At 46.7% G+C, this 20,048-nt stretch overlaps 1 protein-coding gene across 2 annotated transcripts in view; it reads right to left on the reverse strand.

Annotated features, from left to right (window-relative positions):
- The window catches only part of TMEM132B (transmembrane protein 132B), a 354,214-nt gene extending 343,602 nt beyond the window's left edge, over nt 1-10,612 (reverse strand). Inside the window, exon 1 of one of the 2 annotated variants that reach the window (XM_080985082.1) lies at nt 9,524-10,612. In XM_080985082.1, the coding sequence (XP_080841208.1) occupies nt 9,524-9,602 (79 nt within the window). In that variant the 5' untranslated portion in view covers nt 9,603-10,612. The remainder of the gene's footprint in view (nt 1-9,523) is intronic. The other variant, XM_080985083.1, reaches the window with a different exon arrangement.
- Between the last annotated feature and the right edge of the window lie 9,436 nt (nt 10,613-20,048).

Here is a 20,048-nt window from a genome sequence, read left to right on the forward strand (position 1 = left end):
ATTTGTGAAGGAATGGCCATAGTTAGCATGTTCACCAACACATTGCGTTGGATCCAAGTTAAGTCAGGCCCCATCTGCACTATACACAGTAAAGCAGTAATGTACTGCTTTAAACAGTCGTGGGGAAGAATCCTGTGAACTGCAGCTTGTCAAGGGTCCTGACAGTAGTTAGGAGACCCCTATTCACCTCACAGAGTTGCAATTCCCAGAGTCATTGACAGTGGCGGACTTTGGCAATCTTCGGTAATATGGCGCCCTGAGAAAAGCCAAAATTTGGCACCCCAAAAATGGACCTTCTCAATTATGGATCGTCTCAATTTTGTGCCCCCTCAACTCGGTGCCCTGTGCTGAGGAACCAACCGCACTGCTCTAAATCCAGCAACAGTCCTTGGGAAGAGGGATTGATCACTCTAGCACTGTAGCTCTTTGAAGGCAACAAGGGCCTCCTAATTTCTCTCCAAACCCTTAACAAACCACAGATCTCAGCATTCTTTGGGGGAAGCCATGATTAACATTTCCTGTTGGTTCCACTGCAGCCTAACTAAGCTGAACTTAGTATTTACGTGAGAAGAGGTTTAGCTCACATATTTAGATGTCAGTCAGAAAGTGTGCAGTAAGCAATGTGTGTACTCTACATGTGTGAGCACTCTGCACGTACATCCTGTGTACATATGTAAACCAACCATTGCTGTGACTCATGTGGGCTGGATTGTGCTCTCAGCCACTCTGCTTTATCAATACATAGCTTCTGGAACCGCAAACAGGTACCACTTGCTTTTTTAAAAAAGAAAAATCTTCAGTGACCACGATGGCTAGATGCTTCCTTCAATTCAACAATGTTTGATCCATTCTAAAACAGAAGGAAACCACTGAAGGGGGAAGAGATTACTTAGGTTTGTCCAGGAGGCATGTTCATAAAAACTGATGCAACACTTTCAGAACAAGCAAGCATGGATCTGTGCCTCAACTGAGGAGTCTGACGTGAGGCATGCAGCTTGCTAATAGAAAGCCTGCAGGTTTCTTAAAAAGAGGAGCAGAGAGTCCCAAACTCAGTGAAGCAACACAGAAATAAATCACAGTCGCACCAAGATCCGAAGGGGAGGAAAAAGAGGAGGCAAGACTCAGTCTCCTCAAAAGGCTGCCAGCTAAGTTCGGCTCTCCCATCTTTTCTTTAGTGTCGCTGCGTGTTTTTTTAACAATGCTGTTTAGGAAGCAGAGAAGCCCATTAGGCCTCAAACAACTTGACTGTGTTCAAGGAAGGCAGAAGGATGGCTCTCTTGCCACCCAACTTGGCTTCCGAGATTTTCGTCACGTTAAAGAGATGGGGGGGGGGGGGACTGTCAACATAGATCAGCAAACGTTTCGCCTCAGTAATTCTTTACAGGGAAAAAAGCAGCAACAACCACCTCCCGGCCAGCACACTCTGCTCAGGAAGGCGACGCAATTCCACAGAGATATTAGGAAAGCAGGCTGAAAAGGCAAGGAATTGGGTAGGGGAAGATATACCCAGTATCAGGCACAAAACACAGCCTCTTGATCAACTTTGTCCTTTGCCACAGAAAAAGGAGAGGAGGAGAGAGAAGAGGGGAAGCAGCATTCATTAACTTTTTTTTACAACTGCTTCGATCCAGAGTTACTGCACTGGAGAGAGAGAGTACAAAACTGAAGTAACAGGAAGGGGGGTTGCAATATTATAATAACCCCTAAATCCCTTAATTTAATAAGGGGGGTTTCCAGTCTGAGGAGGTTTCCCACTGCATCTCTGATTGAGTTACCAGCTCTGTTTTCTTTTCCTTGATCACACGTATATTTTATTTATTGTAATTAAAAGAATTCACATGCATCTCAAAGTGACTTACAAACCTTTGAAGTACAGTGGTACCTTGGGTTACATACGCTTCAGGTTACATATGCTTCAGGTTAACCCAGAAATAGTACCTCCAGTTAAGAACTTTGCTTCAGGATGAGAACAGAAATCGTGCTCCGGTGGCGCGGCGGCAGCTGGAGGCCCCATTAGCTAAAGTGGTCTTCAGGTTAAGAACAGTTTCAGGTTAAGAACGGACCTCCAGAACGAATTAAGTACTTAACCTGAGGTACCACTGTACACATTTTATTTTCAAACACAGATGGAAACACTGGGAAAGAAAAACCTTGGAGCAGTGGTTCTCAAACTTTTTTCCTTGGGCCACACTTTCAGAATAAATATTTGCTCGTGCCACACTGAATATTTTATTGATAAGAAATACATTGGGACACAAAAAGAAGCAACTCCTAGTAGTGCTTGATTTATAACATAGAACACAACTACTTTGTAATATGATCATGGGACATCCAGAAAGTTAAAAAAAATAATGAAGCTACATAAGACCAAGAATCATTCCCAAAATATAATTATGAATGAGCCCCTTACCTATGTACCTTAAGTCTGTATACAAACTCAGTGAGAGGCGTGAGCTTGCTTTTGCCAGGTAATCTCCTTTATTTTAGGTCTAATTTGAGACAAACAAACTCTCATCTCCTCATCAACACAAAGAATCCTTTCCCTTTTCTGACCTTTTGTATTTGTCAGAGTTTAAAATCCCTGTTCCCAACAATATCTGGTGGAGAACTGTAGAAGACTAGGCAATGCTCTTGAAGAAAAGCATGGATACTGGTTCTGCCTGTACACCCAAAATAAATTGTTTTGATCCTATACTACACTACCTTGGAATGTTTACATGTTTCCTTGGTTGTCCTTGAATCTTCCTGCCACACTTGCCCTGCCCTCCTGCCACGCCAGTGTGGCGCACCGCACCCTTTGAGAACCATTGCCTTAGAGCCATGCTCACAGGGCAAAGGCCTCACAACCATCTTCCCCCCAAATCCTCAGGGCAACATTCATGGTTCTCCCACACTTACTCACATCGGCCCTGCAAGGTGAGCTTCGAAGAGAGAGTGGCCCAGTGCCAGACAATGAGCTTCACACCTGTGTCCAGGTGGGAGCCTGGCTCTCCCTCCCACACTCTTAACCGCTACCCCAAGTCAGAAGCACACCTGGAAGCAGCACACCTACAGGAACCTCCTTTGAAGACCAGCTTCCATATGTTTGTTTATTCAACAAAATCTATATATGCTTGATTGGTCTGACTCACTCTAAGGCAGCTTCCTATGTTCTCTGCCCAGGTGCTGATTACACAAATACGTGCAAGGCATCACTACCTTCTTTGAGGGAGGAAAGGGCCATAGCTCAGCTGCAGGGACTTTCTGCATGCTAGGCAATCTCCAAGTTAGGAAGGAATCGTGTCTGAAACACTGCAGAGCTGCTGCCAGTCCGTGTGGACAGTACTGAGCTAGATGAACCAAATGGCCTAACTCAAAAGAAGGCAGAGTCCAATGTTCCTATAGAGCAGGGTCCGGAGGCAGGCTTTCTCTGTGGTAGCTTCTCACCAACAGAATGACCTCCCCTCTGAGATGTGCCTCACCACAACATTGCTTTTCTTCCAGCAACAGATGGAGATGGGCCTCTTTGTCCAGGATTTCAGGGCGAATTGACACAGACACAGACACCGGATAGGAATCGCTTTGCTTTTGCCAGCAGGGGTTCCATTGATTTCTAACATAGTTGTGGAATTTGTTGTTTCACTCCGAGGGTCATCTAGTCCAACCCCCTGCAATGCAGGAATCTTTTGCCCAATGTGCGGTTTGAACCCACAACCCCGAGATCACGCAGCAACATCTGGAGGGCCCAAGGTTCCCCACAGCTGCTATGGGGCACCTCAAAGCAGTTTACAATTATGCGCAGTGCTTTTTTTCTTTTAAAAAAGAACGTTTAGGAGTACTCTCATTTTCCTACTCATATTGAAATACAGTCATACCTCGGGTTGAAGTAGCTTCAGGTTAAGCATTTTCGGGTTGCGCTCCGCGGCGACCCAGAAGTAATGGAGTGCATTACTTCTGGGTTTCGCTGCTCGCACATGCGCAAATGCTCAAAACGACGTCACGCGCATGCACGGAAGCGGCGAATCGCGACCCGCGCAGATTCAGGTTGCGTTCGTTTCAGGATGCGAACAGGGCTCCAGAATGGATCCCGTTCACATCCAGAGATACCACTGTACTGCCCCTCAATGAGGCCAAACTTAGATTCACAAAATGTTTAGGGGTATGCGTATCCCTGCGTCCCCCCAGAAAAAAGCACTGATATTTTGATCGAAATAAATATTAATAATAAAATGTCCGGTAGCACCTTAGAGACCAATTAAGGGAGATATTTTGATGTGTGTTTTTGGGTTGTTTGCTTTCTGTCCAGGAACCTTTGGGTAAAGAGTAGATTATGCAGAGAGGGAGAGAGGGAAAGAGAAGGGAGATGAACTTATCTAGAAGATGTTTCAGACACAGAGCGCCTTGTGGTTCCCTGAGATTTTGAGAACCTTTACAATAAATGCAATGGAAGTCCTTCTTCCATTGCCACAGGCTTGATATCATCTTTACCCTCAATGCATACACACACAAAATACTCACATGGCATCAAAGTCACAGGCATGCACACAAAACCCTCCCAAGGACCAAACCCACAATGATCAAAGCCTGCACACAAGCAACACTAAAAGCCATTCATCTCTCTTGGACCCCAGGATGAAAAGATACAAACAGGTGCAGCCCTGAAGCTACAGAAGAGCAAAACAAGGTTTCGCCTCCCCGGTGGGCAAGATCAATGGTCTATCAAGCTGAGAGTTTTCCAGGCTTCTGATAGTGGCTCAGTGTGGGGCTGGGGGGTTCCTAAATTCTAAAAAAAAAAAGGGATATGCCATGCTTTTACACTCTCTCAGAATTTGGCTGTAAGAGGCAATAAGTCATTGCTCTCAGAGGTACCCGTTGCCCTATTTTTTGTTAACGACAAAAGTGTGCTTCTGTTGTAAGAACACTTCTCCAGAAGATAAAAGTGCCTTATACTAACTACTCTGACTGGCAGAAGCTCTCCATGGTGCCAGGCAGATGGCCTTCCCCATCACCTGATATTCAAGCCTTTATTTAAAAACAAAAAAAACATATTACATGACAGGGATTGAACCCGTGACCTTCTGCATGCAAAGCACATGCTCAGCCGTTGAGCTATCTGCCTGCTGCATCATGTAATGTTGTGGCAAAGCAGGGAGACAAGGGCACACTAATCCCCAATTAAATCAAACCAATAATCCCAGATCCCTTGCAGACAACCAGCTTATTGAGCATTTGTTTACACATTTGCAGGGAGGTTAGGCAATGTCGCCTATTTATTGAACATTCATTTTGATTTGTTAGCAGGGAGGTTAGCTTGATGTTGCATCAAGCTAAAGTTATCCCACACTGTTCCTTCACCGCTTCGTTTATTGCAAAAAAAGCTGTTGGGGAGCAGGTTCCAAACCAACTATGATTCTGGTTTCTGGAGCCTGATTTTGCCACACTGTGGCTGAATCCCACCAAAAGATAGCTATAGTCTTCAAGCGCCCCTTGCGTAGACAAAGCCAGCACAATTTCTATATCAAAATCCATGCAGCTCCAATCCTCTCTTTTAGAAATATCCTTCGCTAATCAAATCAGGGTGTAAAAACTGTTGGTATCTGTTTGACTATACAAAGTAAAGGAAAAGCAATAATGATATGTCAATATCAGATTCCCTGAATTTCTTTTATTTTCTAATTTTCAGTTCAGTTCTTCACATTTTCTATGTCAGCTTGCAATCTCTTTTTCTTTCTAGTCCTCATTAAAAACTTGATTGATTAGTGCAAATTCATCCTAATATATGCATTTTTGTATGCAGATTTGTATATACATTTTTGCAAAGAAATTACCCCTAATAAATGCACATTTCCATTATTTTCATTAATATACACATTAATAGGCACACTTTTATGGATTTTGTACACATTACTTAGCTGGAGAAGTGTGCTGAAAAAGTCAGAGAAGGGTGAGTTTTTATTGTTTCAGAAAGCGCAAATTAAATTTTTCTTCTTCTAGACACAAACTAAATCAGATTTCTCCTCTATTCTTGCTTGAAAAGACCAAAACAAAACCCAAAAATAGCCTCCCTGCTCTGCAAAGAAACTCAGCAAAACGCAAAAACTCGCGGATGCCAAACTCAAATAACAGTCATTGCATTGAAAGATGTCATTGTAAACTCCAGTCCTCTGGGAATCATCACCAACAACCTACTGAACACAGTGGTGAAACTGTGCGTTACAACTGAGAGGGACTTGGAGACGCGTATACACAAGCAAACCTGAACAATCACTTTGTGGATGGAGGGGTTTGCAGAGAAAGAGTTGTGAACAGGGAATGCACACTTGTGCCCTGCCATTCCTGTTGGAAATTTGCAAGCCTAGAGAGGGCCCAGTTCAGAGAAGGCAGCAGCAGAGGTGGCCCGCCATGCCGCCTTGGGGTAAAGAGAAAGGAGACGGTATATTTTCCTTGCTGGGAAGTCTTCATATTTCTTTACCCCCACCCCAGAGAAGTTCCCAGACAGCAGCGCATTCTAGCCATTCTGCAGCACAGTTCAGAGACCTTACACTTAGGATTGTGGTTCCAGTTACAGATAGGTAGCCGTGTTGGTCTGCCATAGTCAAAATAAAAAAAATCCTTCCAGTAGCACCTTTAAGACCAACTAAGTTAGTTCTTGGTATGAGCTTTCGTGTGCAAGCACACTTCTTCAGATACACTGAAACAGAAGTTGCCAGATCCTTCTATCCTCATAGAAGGATCTGGCAACTTCTGTTTCAGTGTATCTGAAGAAGTGTGCTTGCACACGAAAGCTCATACCAAGAACTAACTTAGTTGGTCTTAAAGGTGCTACTGGAAGGATTTTTTTTATTTAGGATTGTGGGTTACTAATCTGAGCCTTTGGCTTAACCCATCCCCACACCAAGCAGACATCTGAGTCCATTTGCAGCTTGGATGTGCATTTACTAAGAAGCCATCTCTGCTCCGATCCACAGGACACGCAGCCAAGGAAATGGGCACAGGATTTCCGCTGTAACGGAACAGAAGCATTGAAAGAATAAACCTGCAGCTGCACTTGTGGGCTGCGGCTCAGTCGTATAGCATCTAGGTCCTAAGGTCAATCCCCACACAGGGGTGGGAATGTCCCCTGCCTGAAACCCCAGAGTATTGTCCAGGACAAGACTGGACTGGATGGCCAATGGTCTGATTCCATATAAGGTAACTTCCTCTCATCAGGAAAAAAACTTTTTGGCAGTAAGAACTGTTCAACCTTGGAAGGTGGTGGACCTTCATTGGAGGTTTTTAAACAGAGGTTGGATGGATCTCTCATAGATGCTTTAGCTGAGATTCCTGCATAGCAAGGGGTTGGACTAGAGGACCCTACAATTCTATGATTATTTCATATTCACCTCTGGTTGCTTCTCACTTCCTTCCTTTAAATTTGGATTGCAAAGCCAAGAGACTGTCATCGGCTTTTGGTTATGTCACCCCGAGTGGGTGGGGCAATCCGGCCAGATGGTTGGGGTACAAATAATAAAATTGTTGCTGCTGTTACTTTGTGAACATTCATGTTCATAATATCAGAGAATCAGAGAATTGGAGAGTTGGGTATATCTACACGCACACATGAACAAATAAAGATGGAAGGACGTGTGCCTCTGCAGACATTCTTCATGGGTAAGAAAAGGTAACACGTCTCCAAGACCTGCCAATAAGACTGCACTCCTGACTAGGAAACAAGTCCTGCTGAACTCAATGGAGTTTACTTCTGAGTAAACATGTTTGGGATAAGGCTGTCAATCAGGCATGTAGACCCTTAAGGCCAGAGTCAGCTTGCATAGTTCAGGATATTGTCTCCCAGGGTCAGCTGTCCCCAGCTGCAAAATGGGAACAGGCATTGCAAATCAAGACTTGCAAGGGTTACTCCACTGAAACCAGGAGAGGTTTGCTTCTGAGCAAACAGGGTTACCAAGCGCCTTATAAAAAAATGTCACTGGAAAAGATGGTGAGCATCAAAAGAGTCTTCCTTGCCCTCACTCTAGTCTCGGTGTGGTTTCTTCTTCTTCTTCTTCTTCTTTAATCAAATCAGTGTGATTTCAAGGGGGAAATTTATAACAAGGTTGCCACCTTACACAGGAAGTCACCTAATGCCAAGTCAGAATCCTGGTCCATCTAGTTTAGCCTCGTCTACACTGGCTGGCAGCAGCTCTCCCCGGGTTTTGGACAGGGTCTCTCACAGCCCTGTCTGGAGATTCCATTGACTGAACCTGGGACCTTCCATCATGCAAAGCCACAAGCCCTAGACCGGAGCATTTCTCAAAACCCAGGCTCGAACCAGGGACCTTTAGATCTTCAGTCTAACCCTCCCCCAGCTGAGCTATTTTGGCAGATGACACCTTATCCCCTGCACTTTTAAGAACAGCCTGTCATGTCAGGGAGGACAAAACTCTAGTCTGAAGCAGAAATCAGTGCACCTAGGCTAGCTTTATTTCCAAAAACAGTAGCCAGAGATGGGGAGAGCTTCACCTGTTAAATTTCTGCTTTGCCATATACGGGGGAGGTGGGAGTGGCACCCTTAATTGCCGGAGATATGAGATGACGCTAAGGCAGCAATTTTCACACGTGTGGGTGGGAAGGAAGAGACAGACAGACATGACAACTGGGGAGCTAGCTAAGCATGGAAGCCATGGAGGTTCTACATTCACCTTTCCGCTCTGCCCACTGCAGAGCTTCTCATGGCCTCAGTCCACCATGTGTGATAGGGGGATAATAAAACTGACCCAACTTACAGGGGTTGAAAGCAAGATAAGCATCAACAACTAAGGCTCTTGGGACCTAGCTGAGATTCCTGCATTGCTGGGGGATGGACTAGAAGACCCCCAGGATCCCTTCCAACTCTACAATCCTAGCATTATAATATAGTTGCATCGTGGCTTCACTTTCTGCAGAGAGCGGGATGTATCCAAGGCTACTCATACTAAATCATAGAAATTAATGGACATGACTAACTTGGGTCCATTCATTTCACTGGGTCTACTTTGAGCAGAACTTAATTGGCTGGGGCCCCACTGTCTATTTCTGTATCACAAGGCTCTGACCTAGACGTGACTTTCAGACCTACATGAGAGAAAAAGAGCATGTGCAGAGTGCATGCTCCCCTCTCACCAAAGGCAGCCTATTATATACCCAAGGACTTAGTTTGCTGGTTTGTGGGGAGTTTGGGACATGCATCTCACCTTTAAAAAGAAAAACACATACACACCGTCCAGTTCACTCCAAGGCATCATAAAATAAAACTTTGAAAGCCACACACAATTACTCTGGAAAGCAAAAGAAATACACTCCATATTTGCAAAGTGCGTTTTGCAGGTGGGGAGAAGATGAGTAATGACTCCAAAAGGCAGGCAGGCACACAGGCACACACACACACACACACACACACACACACACGCCCACCAACACACCCCTTTCTCTTCCGTTCAGCTTTGCCTGCAAATGAAAAAAAGACTTCTGGGGGGAAAAAATTTAAAAAAGAACTTTCAGGTTAAGAGTCAAACTTTTTGCGTCTTACCTGCGCAGAGAAGGGCGCCGAGCGCCAACAGCAGAAAAAGGCCTTTGGAAAGCGTCGCTCCATGCCCAGGAGAAGTCATGGTGAGGGCTTCGAAAAGGCAGGCAAGCAGTTGCGAGAAAAAGCTGCACGACGGCAAAACTCCTCCAAAAAAAACCCCACCGCCACACCGGCAGGTCTTCCTGGTTGCGGGGCGGGGTGGGGACCAATAAATATTTTATTTTATTTAAACCGTATTTCAGATTTGGGCTCTTTTTCAACCGGCAGGCATTTCTGGAGTCCGCCTTCCAACCTGCTTGCAGTCCATATAATCCAAAAACTACCTGTGCTTTTTTTAAAAGGGGCGGGGGAAATGAGGGATTTGCTCAGAGGCTCCGAATCGAACCCAAGAAAGCGATTCGAGAGAGCGCTTTCCCCCCTTCACTCCTCGCTAGAAGAAGAAAAGTGGGGGGGGCGGGGGAGGAGACGTGGAAGGTGAAATTAAATCCCAAATGAAGCTTTCCCTTTAAAGAAATAAATAAAACCGTGAAAGCAGCAGCAGCAGCAAAAAGAGAGAGATAAAAATAGACTTCGATCTTTTGCTTCGAAGAATCGGGGTCCCGGTCAGGTGCGCTCCTCCGCTTGCACCCCTAAAATTCAAGCTGTGCCCTCTCCAGATCGCCTCCAAACATCTGGGGTTTCTTCTGCCGCCGCCGCCGCCGCCTCCTCTTCCTCCGCCCTCCCCACCCCCCCAAAAAAGGACAACACCACCCGGGCAGAGCTTCTCCTTCCGACTCCGGAGCAGCTCCTTCTTGGCTGCAGCGGCGGCGGCGGCGGCGACGATCCGGATTGCCAGGCGCGCCGGGTCTTTAGCGCAGCTCGGCGCCGGCTGCCTCGCGGGGACTTTGCCCGATGCAACTGGTCGGCTGGCTCCTCCATGCCTCTCCCATTTTCCACGCACAGGCGCCCCCACTCCACCCCCAATTCCTCACCCCCTTTAAAAATGCAATTAAATTAGATTTAGGGGGGTGAGAATAAATGCCGGGGAAAGGCGCTCACAGCTTGGCTGCTGACTGATTCAAACTCCTCTCTCTCTCTCTCTTTTTCTCTCTCTCCTAAAAAGCCAGAGATGAGTGGGATGGCATGGAAAGGGGGGGGGAGGGGAAAGAGCTGCGATTGACAAACTATCTTAGCCAATCTCCTTGCCTGGGGGAGGACAGCCTGGAGGGATGGGGGGGGGAGAGAGAGAGAGATGAAGGCTTGCCTAGGTTTCCCCTCCCCCCTTCCCTAAACCGGTCTCACATTTATTTTATTTTATTTTATTTCGGGGGGGCCGCCTTTCTGGATGGCAGAGATGAAAACAAAACGGAGTCGGAGAGGAAATCGCAGGCAGAGAAGGGCTGCCGCTCCGGGTTTGCTCTGCGTCGTGTGAACGCGTGACGCGGTTCGTTCGTTGGCAAATAGAGCGAGCGCCGGCTGCTTGACTTCCAGAGAAGGAAACAGGCGGCCGCGGCTGATCGGCGCTGCAGGAGGAGGCAGGGTCAGGCCTGCTCCGCTGGAATCAATAGGAGAAAGTCTGGCTGAGCGCCATTCGCTTCAGCGGGTCTACTCTGAGTAGAATTTGGGTGCAAACTTGAAAGAAAAGTGTGGGAGCTTTGCAAAGGACAGCTCTGAGCCCTTGCGCTGTTTTGCTCAGGAGTGAGCTTGCAGTGGGCACAGTGGGACAAAGTAAAGCTTTCAGATAGGAGCAGCATGGGTTTGGGGCTTGTGTGTATGGGAAGCTGGAGATCAAGCCATAAACGAGGCAGGCTGGAGATGGAGGGAAAGCGCTGAGCCTGTGTACCAGAGTCTGCAAAAGGCCTCTGTTGGATCCCCACCATCTCCCCTCTTTCGGTCGGGCTGGGACCCTGGCTCAGTCCCACTGTGTTGCAGGCTTATTCCCAGGGAAGGGTGCAGCCTCAGATCAGAGTCAAAGCTCCTTCTCTATGCACACGGAATGTAAGTCTCATTGAACACAGTGGGGTTTACTCCCAAGTAAGCAGGCGTGGACAGGGACGCGGGTGGCGCTGTGGTCTAAACCACAGAGCCTAGGGCTTGCCGATCAGAAGGTCAGCGGTTCGAATCCCCGCGTCGGGGTGAGCTCCCGTTGCTCAGTCCCTTCTCCTGCCAACCTACCAGTTCAAAAGCATGTCAAAGTGCAAGTACATAAATAGGTACTGCTCCGACAGGAAGGTAAACGGCGTTTCTGTGCGCTGCTCTGGTTCGCCAGAAGCGGCTTAGTCATGCTGGCCACATGACCTGGAAGCTGTACGCCGGCTCCCTCGGTCTATGGAGTGAGATGAGCACCGCAACCCCAGAGTCGTCCGTGACTGGACCTAATGGTCAGGGGTCCCTTTACCTTTACCTTTTTACTCACCGTGAAGTTGTTACAGTAAGTGCCACATTTTAAACCAGTACTTTTCTTCTAGAAAAAAATGGTGCCAGTACTGCGTACCCTTCTGTACCTCCGGGGGGGGGGGAGCACTGCTCTTATCTAAGTGATTCGCAAAACCTCAAGGACCACCTCTCCCCACAGGAACCTACCAAGACCTTGAGATCATCCTCTAAGGCCTTTTCTGCAGTGGCTCCCCATTTGTGGAATGCCCTCCCCAGGGAGGCTCGTTGGCATCAGGCAAAAACCTCCCTGTAGAACCAGGCCTTTGGCTATTAAAAAAATCAATGGAAACCAGTTTGTAGGAGGGGGCTATTGGCTTTTTTTGTTGGTTAGTTGGTTGTTGTTTTATTTTGTTGTGTATTTTGTGTTTCCATTTTGTATTTCTAAGCTGTAAACAGAGCGGTATATAAATTTAATAAACAAATAAATGTGTGTGTGTGTTACACTCCCAACTTACATGTGTATGAGATCACAGCCTTAGTCATGTTTTGGAGTGGTGGGGGTGGAATTTAGGGCGGGGGCGGAGGCTAGGGCATCTATCAGCAATGGGCTGTGTCCCTAGAAGCTGCCCTGGCCCTGAGCAAAGGTCCCAGGCAGGGATGTTATATAGAGAGATGGGGTGCAAAGCCCTAGCAGAAAGGCAGGATCCAGGAGTCGACAGGAAGCCAATGTCAAATCCTGAGTTGGGGCATTGCATGAATGGAATTGCACGAGAGGTGAATGATCTTGGCTGCAGAGTGCTGGAGAAAGGATAGGCAGGCAGGTGTAATTATTGCCTCCGCTGTGCTGCTTTTAAAGAGAGATGGCCAAGCAACAACTGTGGTTTTCCTTTTCTTCTTTTTCTTTGTTTCCCTGATACTGCTATTCCCGGAAATGCACAAAGCGTCTTTGTGTACGAACCCTGTTAGGTAAAAAAACCATCTGTTTCAAAGCCTGTTTCTTGGGGCTACCTGAGTGAGAGCTCCATCCACCAGCCACTCTCCCCTTCATGTATCCTTAATATGATCAGCAGCCTGTCAATTTGCTGTGCCCCCCACCCACCCCAAACCCCAGATCTCAAAGGCCTGGGTAGCACACAGGACATTGGATGCAGTTCAGAACCCAGAGGGCCAAGACTGTTTGACACAGGATGCACAGTGAAGTCGTATCCCATGGCAGATGGTTCTCTCTACGTTTTTAAATATGGTTATCTCTACATTTTTAAATAAATAACATGTCTACTTCTCCTGTCACAATTACGGTACATTTCCAGACCATAAAAGATAATGCAATACAAAATGAAAATGTGCAGTAGTTGTTTTTGTTTTTTAATTTGCAAATATAACAAGAAAAATGTTTTATAAAACATTTGCAGAGGACAGTAATAAGAATATTGAATCAATCCCATTAATACAGGCACTCTGGTGGCCCAAATAGGTACCTAAACGAGATCAACAATTATAAGTCATTAGCGGCGAGTGCCCAGGAATTTGTGGAAACCAAAAAATATTGTGAGTTTTAAGTGGATAACGTAATTCGCATTTTTGGACCTGTCAACACCAAAAGTCGGGTAAAGTCGCAACAAAATCACACTTCGGGTCCAACGAGTTGAGTTTATATAAACAGAAATACACCTAAAAATCCAAACACACCCGAAGTAATGAATAGTCAAAATAAACTATCAGAAACCTTTAAAACGTGCATCACACCGCAGCATATGCCAAGGTGAATGGAAAGGTTTTTGAAAGGGTAATTTAGTGGCAAATTCAGAAGTGCTGGACCTCAGCGTGTCAGCTTTCATCAATACAGACAGGTATTATATACCCAGAAAGACAATCCCAATTTATTAGGTTCAACAGACAGTATATAGAATACTGAGATGGCGAAGGGCTGTGCAGCGGTCGGCATGTTGGGATTTGGGCTTCACATTCCTGATCACCCATGTGGCAGGACGACTTCTGCTGCCGCCGCCATTGGTGTGGAACACTTTTAGGTCCAACAGCCACATTTCCTTCTGTGGGGGCCACATGCCAATGTGGGGTGGGGGCCTGTGGCAAAAGCGGGTGGGTCAACAAATATAAATGTTACCTTTGCACACAGAGTCCCAAACAAAGACGTGCTCTCCCACGCTCTCCTTCCCAGAATGTTTGCACTCGTGTCTCAGCGACGTTTCTTCTGGCTTGGTCATGTCCACAGAATCGAAGGCAGCAGGATCCCCAAGGACGTGGTCTATGGGGAGGTGGCTTCAGGCACCAAGCTTGTTGTTAGACCAACTCTGTGTTACAAAGATGACTGCAAATGTGACATGAAGGCTGACAGCATCAATGCTGCCGTGTGGGAATCCCTTGAAGACGACTGCAATGCCTGGAGACAGACATTCTGTTTGTGCATCCATAGCAGTGACCAGAAAAGGCATGACCGCTGGGAGGAGCACAGAGAGAAGAAACACCATGGTACATCTGCAGCAGAACAACCTTCAGCTGCTCCAGCTCCAATGAAACATGTCTCTCCCTTATCGGTCTCTACAGCCACATCAGGCTCTACAACCTTCTAACAGTTGGACTTCACCCGCTAAGGTGCACTCCTCCACTGTCTCTCAAGACAGATGGATGCCAAGCAGACAAGGTGGGAACAGGGAACCAGGGAAGTATTGTTAATATGGGAGGCAGGCAGTTCCTTGGCACTAGGATGAGATGCCCACGAGGGCCCTGGCTTAGTCATGCTGGCCACATGACCCGGAAGCTGTACGCCGGCTCCCTCGGCCAATAAAGCAAGATGAGTGCCACAACCCCTGAGTTGGCCACGACTGGGCCTAATGGTCAGGGGTCCCTTTACCTTTACCTTTTTACTACTGTTAAGAACAGACCTCCAGAACAAATTAAGTTATTAACCCAAGGTACCACTGTTAAGGGGACACGGGTGGTGCTGTGGGTTAAACCACAGAGCCTAGGACTTGCCAATCAGAAGGTCAGCGGTTCGAATCCCCACGACAGGGTGAGCTCCCGCTGCTCGGTCCCAGTTCCTGCCCGCCTAGCAGTTCGAAAGCACGTCAAAGTGCAAAGATAAATAGGTACCGCAGCAAGTATAAAATCAAAACAAATCACTTCAAAGCAGAGACCAATAGATTGAAACACCATCATAATGACCCAATTAGGGAAGGGGGGGCCTTTTACAGAGCTAAATGACTTCAAGAAAACCACTGCATAGTACAAAGTTTAAAGGACCTGGGAAAATAGGAAGGGTATTTGCATGGTCTTGAAAGGGGGTTAAGGAAGGTGCCAGGTGAACCGATCTGGCGAGAACTTCTCTTTCCTAGCTCATTTGGGCCACTTCACCATCTTTGTCTTAAGATATTTAAAGGCCCCAATCACTCCCTAGCCCAGTTTGGATCACAAACATTTTATCTGTCCCAGTTTGGATCACAAACATTTTTTCAGTGACTTGAAAATGCCAGTGAACTCTGAAAACGCCTCTTGAATGTCTGGAGAAAGGATATTGGGTGGGGGAATGTGTGCGTAGGGGTAAAATTTGCAGCCATTGCTCCACCCCCTTTTGCCTCTGGCACAACCCACCACTGGTTATGTAGCCCCCACAAAAGTGACCCAAAAAGGAATCATAGAATCATAGAATCATAGAGTTGGAAGAGACCACAAGGGCCATCGAGTCCAACCCCCTGCCAAGCAGGAAACACCATCAGAGCACTCCTGACATATGATTGCCAAGCCTCTGCTTAAAGACCTCCAAAGAAGGAGACTCCACCACACTCCTTGGCAGCAAATTCCACTGTCGAACAGCTCTTACTGTCAGGAAGTTCTTCCTAATGTTTAGGTGGAATCTTCTTTCTTGTAGTTTGGATCCATTGCTCCGTGTCCGCTTCTCTGGAGCAGCAGAAAACAACCTTTCTCCCTCCTCTATGTGACATCCTTTTATATATTTGAACATGGCTATCATATCACCCCTTAACCTCCTCTTCTCCAGGCTAAACATGCCCAGCTCCCTTAGCCGTTCCTCATAAGGCATCGTTTCCAGGCCTTTGACCATTTTGGTTGCCCTCCTCTGGACACGTTCCAGTTTGTCAGTGTCCTTCTTGAACTGTGGTGCCCAGAACTGGACAGGAATGTGGCAGTCAAGCAGAAAAAGGCTTCCCCCTCCTCCCCATTGCCTAAGTTCATATATCATGGCAGTCACAGTTTTCTGCATTGTCATCCTAGGAAAAGTGCCCCCACCAGGCCTAATGGGACCAAGCCTTCTGTGTGAGCCCTCTGCTGCCACTCCCAACCTCCCATTTCTACAACCCATCTCTGCCTCTTCCCAGGATTGCCCTCATGCCAGTCTAGGCTGCAGGCACTGGGTGTTGTCCTGACTCAGTCCAACATAGCTCCTTCCTTTCTCAGTTGCCCTTGGCAACAGGGCCTGGGCAGTCCTGCTGTGGTGTGGTGTAGTGGTTAAGTGGTTAAGTCTACTGGTGTAGCCAATGTGGTGTAGTGGTTAAGAGCGGTAGTCTCATAATCTGGTGAACCGGGTTCGCGTCTCCGCTCCTCCACATGCAGCTGCTGGGTGACCTTGGGCTAGTCACACTTCTTTGAAGTCTCTCAGCCCCACTCACCTCACAGAGTGTTTGTTGTGGGGGAGGAAGGGAAAGGAGAATGTTAGCCGCTTTGAGACTCCTTAAAGGGAGTGAAAGGCGGGATATCAAATCCAAACTCTCTCTCTCTGTCCGGATGAAGGCCTGACCCACACCTGCAGCAGGATAAGGCAGCTGCTGCATCCTGAGGGGAATTAAACTTCATCAGAGAGGAGGGTGGGGTGTTTTGTAGTGCTCCCCTCATTTAAACAAAACACAGTCTCCATGCAAGTAAGAAAAATGGCTGCAATGTCAGGAAGGAGTCTGCTCCATGATGTACTACTTTCTATTTGCAAGGGGACGCAGGTGGTGCTGTGGTCTAAACCACTGAGCCACTTGGGCTTGCTGATCATAAGGTTGGCAGTTCAAATCCCTGTGACGGGGTGAACTCCTGTTGCTCTGTCCCTGCCAACCTAGCAGTTCGAAAGCACCCCCAAAAGTGCAAGTAGATAAATAGGTACCGCTCCGGCGGGAAGGTAAACGTTTCCGTGTGCTCTGCTTTCCATCATGGTGTTCCGTTGCGCCAGAAGCGGTTTAGTCATGCTGGCCACATGACCCGGAAAGCTGTCTGTGGACAAATGGCGGCTCCCTCGGCCTGAAAGCGAGATGAGTGCCGTAACCCCATAGTCACCTTTGACGGGACTTAACTGTCCAGGGGTCCTTTACCTTTACCTTTTTACTTTCTACTTGCAGGGGACTTAGTTGTTTTCATAGAATTGGGCTGCATACACACCATGCACATGGAAACCACAAAGGATTTCCCTCTCCTTCCACATTTTAGCAGGTAATACCCTTGCTGCTGCTGCTGCTGCTGCTGCTGCTGCTGCTGCTGCTGTTGTTGTTGCGTAAAGGAAGGTTTTGTTTTTTTTACTTTGTCTGGAGTTTCCTGTCCTATTATAGCTAACAAGAATGCTTCTGGTTTCTTGGGAAAGGTGCATTTGAGCATCTTCTTTAATCCTTCATAAATCATTCCCCATAATGTTTTTGAGAGTTCACATTGCCACCACATATGGATTAACGAGCCCTCGTCGTCTAAACATTTTCAGCATAAGTAGGATCCTCTTTTGTACATTTTAACCAGTTTACTGGGCATTAAATAACATCTGAAAATCATTTTTGGATGCTTTCTCTAATTGTACAACATGCTGAAAAATTTATCATGTTGTTCCACAGTTTTTCCCATGCTGATAGTTCTATACTGTATCTGAAATCAGACACCCAGTGAATAATTGCCTCCTTCTCCAACTCATCCTTTGTCACCCATTCCAATAAAATGCTGTAGATTCTAGATAACAATTTATTGTTCTTCCCACGAATTATTTTCCCAAATTTTAATTATTCTTCAGCAAACCCTTTCTCTTTGTCTTTCCTGAATAACTCATTTATTTGAAAATGCTGGAACCAATTTGTCACAAATTCTGTAGTTTCTTCCCTTTTTTTAGCCTTATCAAATCGCCTTGGAATTCCAGAAGACCTTTGTAGGTTCCCCACTTGGGAACGGCAAACTTTTTACCGCATCTAAACTTTTGTTTGATGGTCTCAGGGGAGGGGAACAAATCTGCCATCTTCACCTCTCAGTCAACAGCCTTCAAAATGCCAGCAGGGTCTACTGTTCCTGATTCCCAGTCTAATCTCTTCATTCATAAAACCCCCAATTATGTCCAACTGGGACAAATGGGAGGGGTGGCAAAACAGACAAAATAATGGTTAGATTTAGAGATTATGCAGAGAGAGACCACCGCTTACAGCCCAGTTGGGATACAGCTCCAGACGTCGGGCATTAAAAGATTTTATTTTTATTTCTGTATGTGTGCGCTGTTAGGCCTCTCAGGCCTCCAGACCACCTGCTCACCCAAGAAATTAAAAACTGGGACAGACCCTGTATTTGGAGACACAATGGATTAGATCCTTGGTCTAATCTCCAGCAAGGCTGGGACCCAGAAGTAGAAAACTCAGCTGTAATCAGACATCCTTCGAAGAAAGCAAATGTCCTCTTTGGCATGTCTCTGATCGCTTGGTAAACAATTCCTCATGCCCCCATTTTACAAAAGAGAAGGAAGGAAGGAACTTTGTTAATTAAAGATGTCAGGGATCTTTTGCTGGAGTGGTAATGCCTGCAAAATACTAGATATATTATTCATTCATCCATTTGTTATTTGATTCCATTTAAGAATTGCTTCCCATGATCTCTCTCAAAACGATTTCACAGCAAAAACACTGACAATAAGAACAATTTAAAAACAACTCCATATGCAAAACAGCTCCAAATGTAAAAATAATTAAAATCCTGTATGTCAAAAAGATTGCAAACCATTTCATATGTCAAAATGATTACAAATCCAGTGGAGATATAGGCTGGGATAATGAACTCTACTTAAAAGCTTGTTGAAAAAGGAGCATCCTGAGCAGGCTGCAAAAAAAGAGAAAAGAAATAGAGACAGTTACCTTACATTATGGGAGGGAATTCCAAAGTTGTGTGTTATGAATGTGTTTCTTTGCAACCCGGTGGTAGTTGCCTATGAGAAACTGGAAACAGAGGATGAGGTGGGTGTGTTTCAGTTCATCCTGTTTTGAAAGAATTATTCTCTTCATTGCACAACAGAGGGGAGCTTTTGAAACATGTTCTTGCCTACAGGAGACAAGAGCCAAGCTGTGTCCCCTATGGAGGCAAAATCCAGCACCTTTGTGTTTTGTCTCATGGGTCAAAGACTGAATAAATCCTGGTGAGGAAGAGGGAGAGAAATCACTTGCAGCAATTGGAGAAGGGAGATGGCATGTTCATGACCGGGTAAAATGACTCCCACACCTACCCTTTCGATCTGCCCCAGGCCTCTCAGCAGCCTGCACAATGGCACTAATGCTAGGGGCATGGGCAGGGGTGCCATCTCACCCTCAGGATTGTGGGTGCCCACCACCGCAACACGGACGTGCAACGTCACACACACATACCTGCACATGGTACGTGTTACATCACACCCACTACATGCAGGCATGTGCGTGCGACATCGCTTGTCCGTGTTGCAGTGGCCACTGGCAGCTCCTCTTCCTCCTCTCAGCAGCCAGCGAGGGCCCCTTTTCCGTGGGGAGGGGCTTGCACTTGGAGGCAGAGAAACTCTGCCTCAATGCCCGAGCCCCCCTGGAGAAGGGTGCCTCACTTGCTGGCTGCAGAGGGCAGAGCTGAACTGCTTCTGTCTCGGAGGCAGTACCACTGCCGCCGGCCGGCTTTTCTCATTGACTTTGTGGGTGCCCAGGCTGGCTCCTGTGGGCCTGGGTGGGCACCCCTGGAGCAAAGAGGTTCTGTGGAGGATGTGAGCACCTGTGGTCAAATAATGAAGGTCAGCAAGACTCAGTGGTTTGTAGTAGCTTCCTTCTGAGAAATCGCCATAATGGGTAAAGTTGGGCTTGTACAGGATTATCCTGCTAGCTTTCCCATCATCACAGGTGAGCCCACCTTCCATCATGCTTTGGATGTTTTGGACCACAACTTCAGTCACCTTGGACCACTGGCCATA

This window comes from Podarcis pityusensis (assembly GCF_964106645.2).
Source record: "Podarcis pityusensis genome assembly, chromosome: 16".
Classification (NCBI taxonomy): Eukaryota; Metazoa; Chordata; class Lepidosauria; order Squamata; family Lacertidae; genus Podarcis; species Podarcis pityusensis.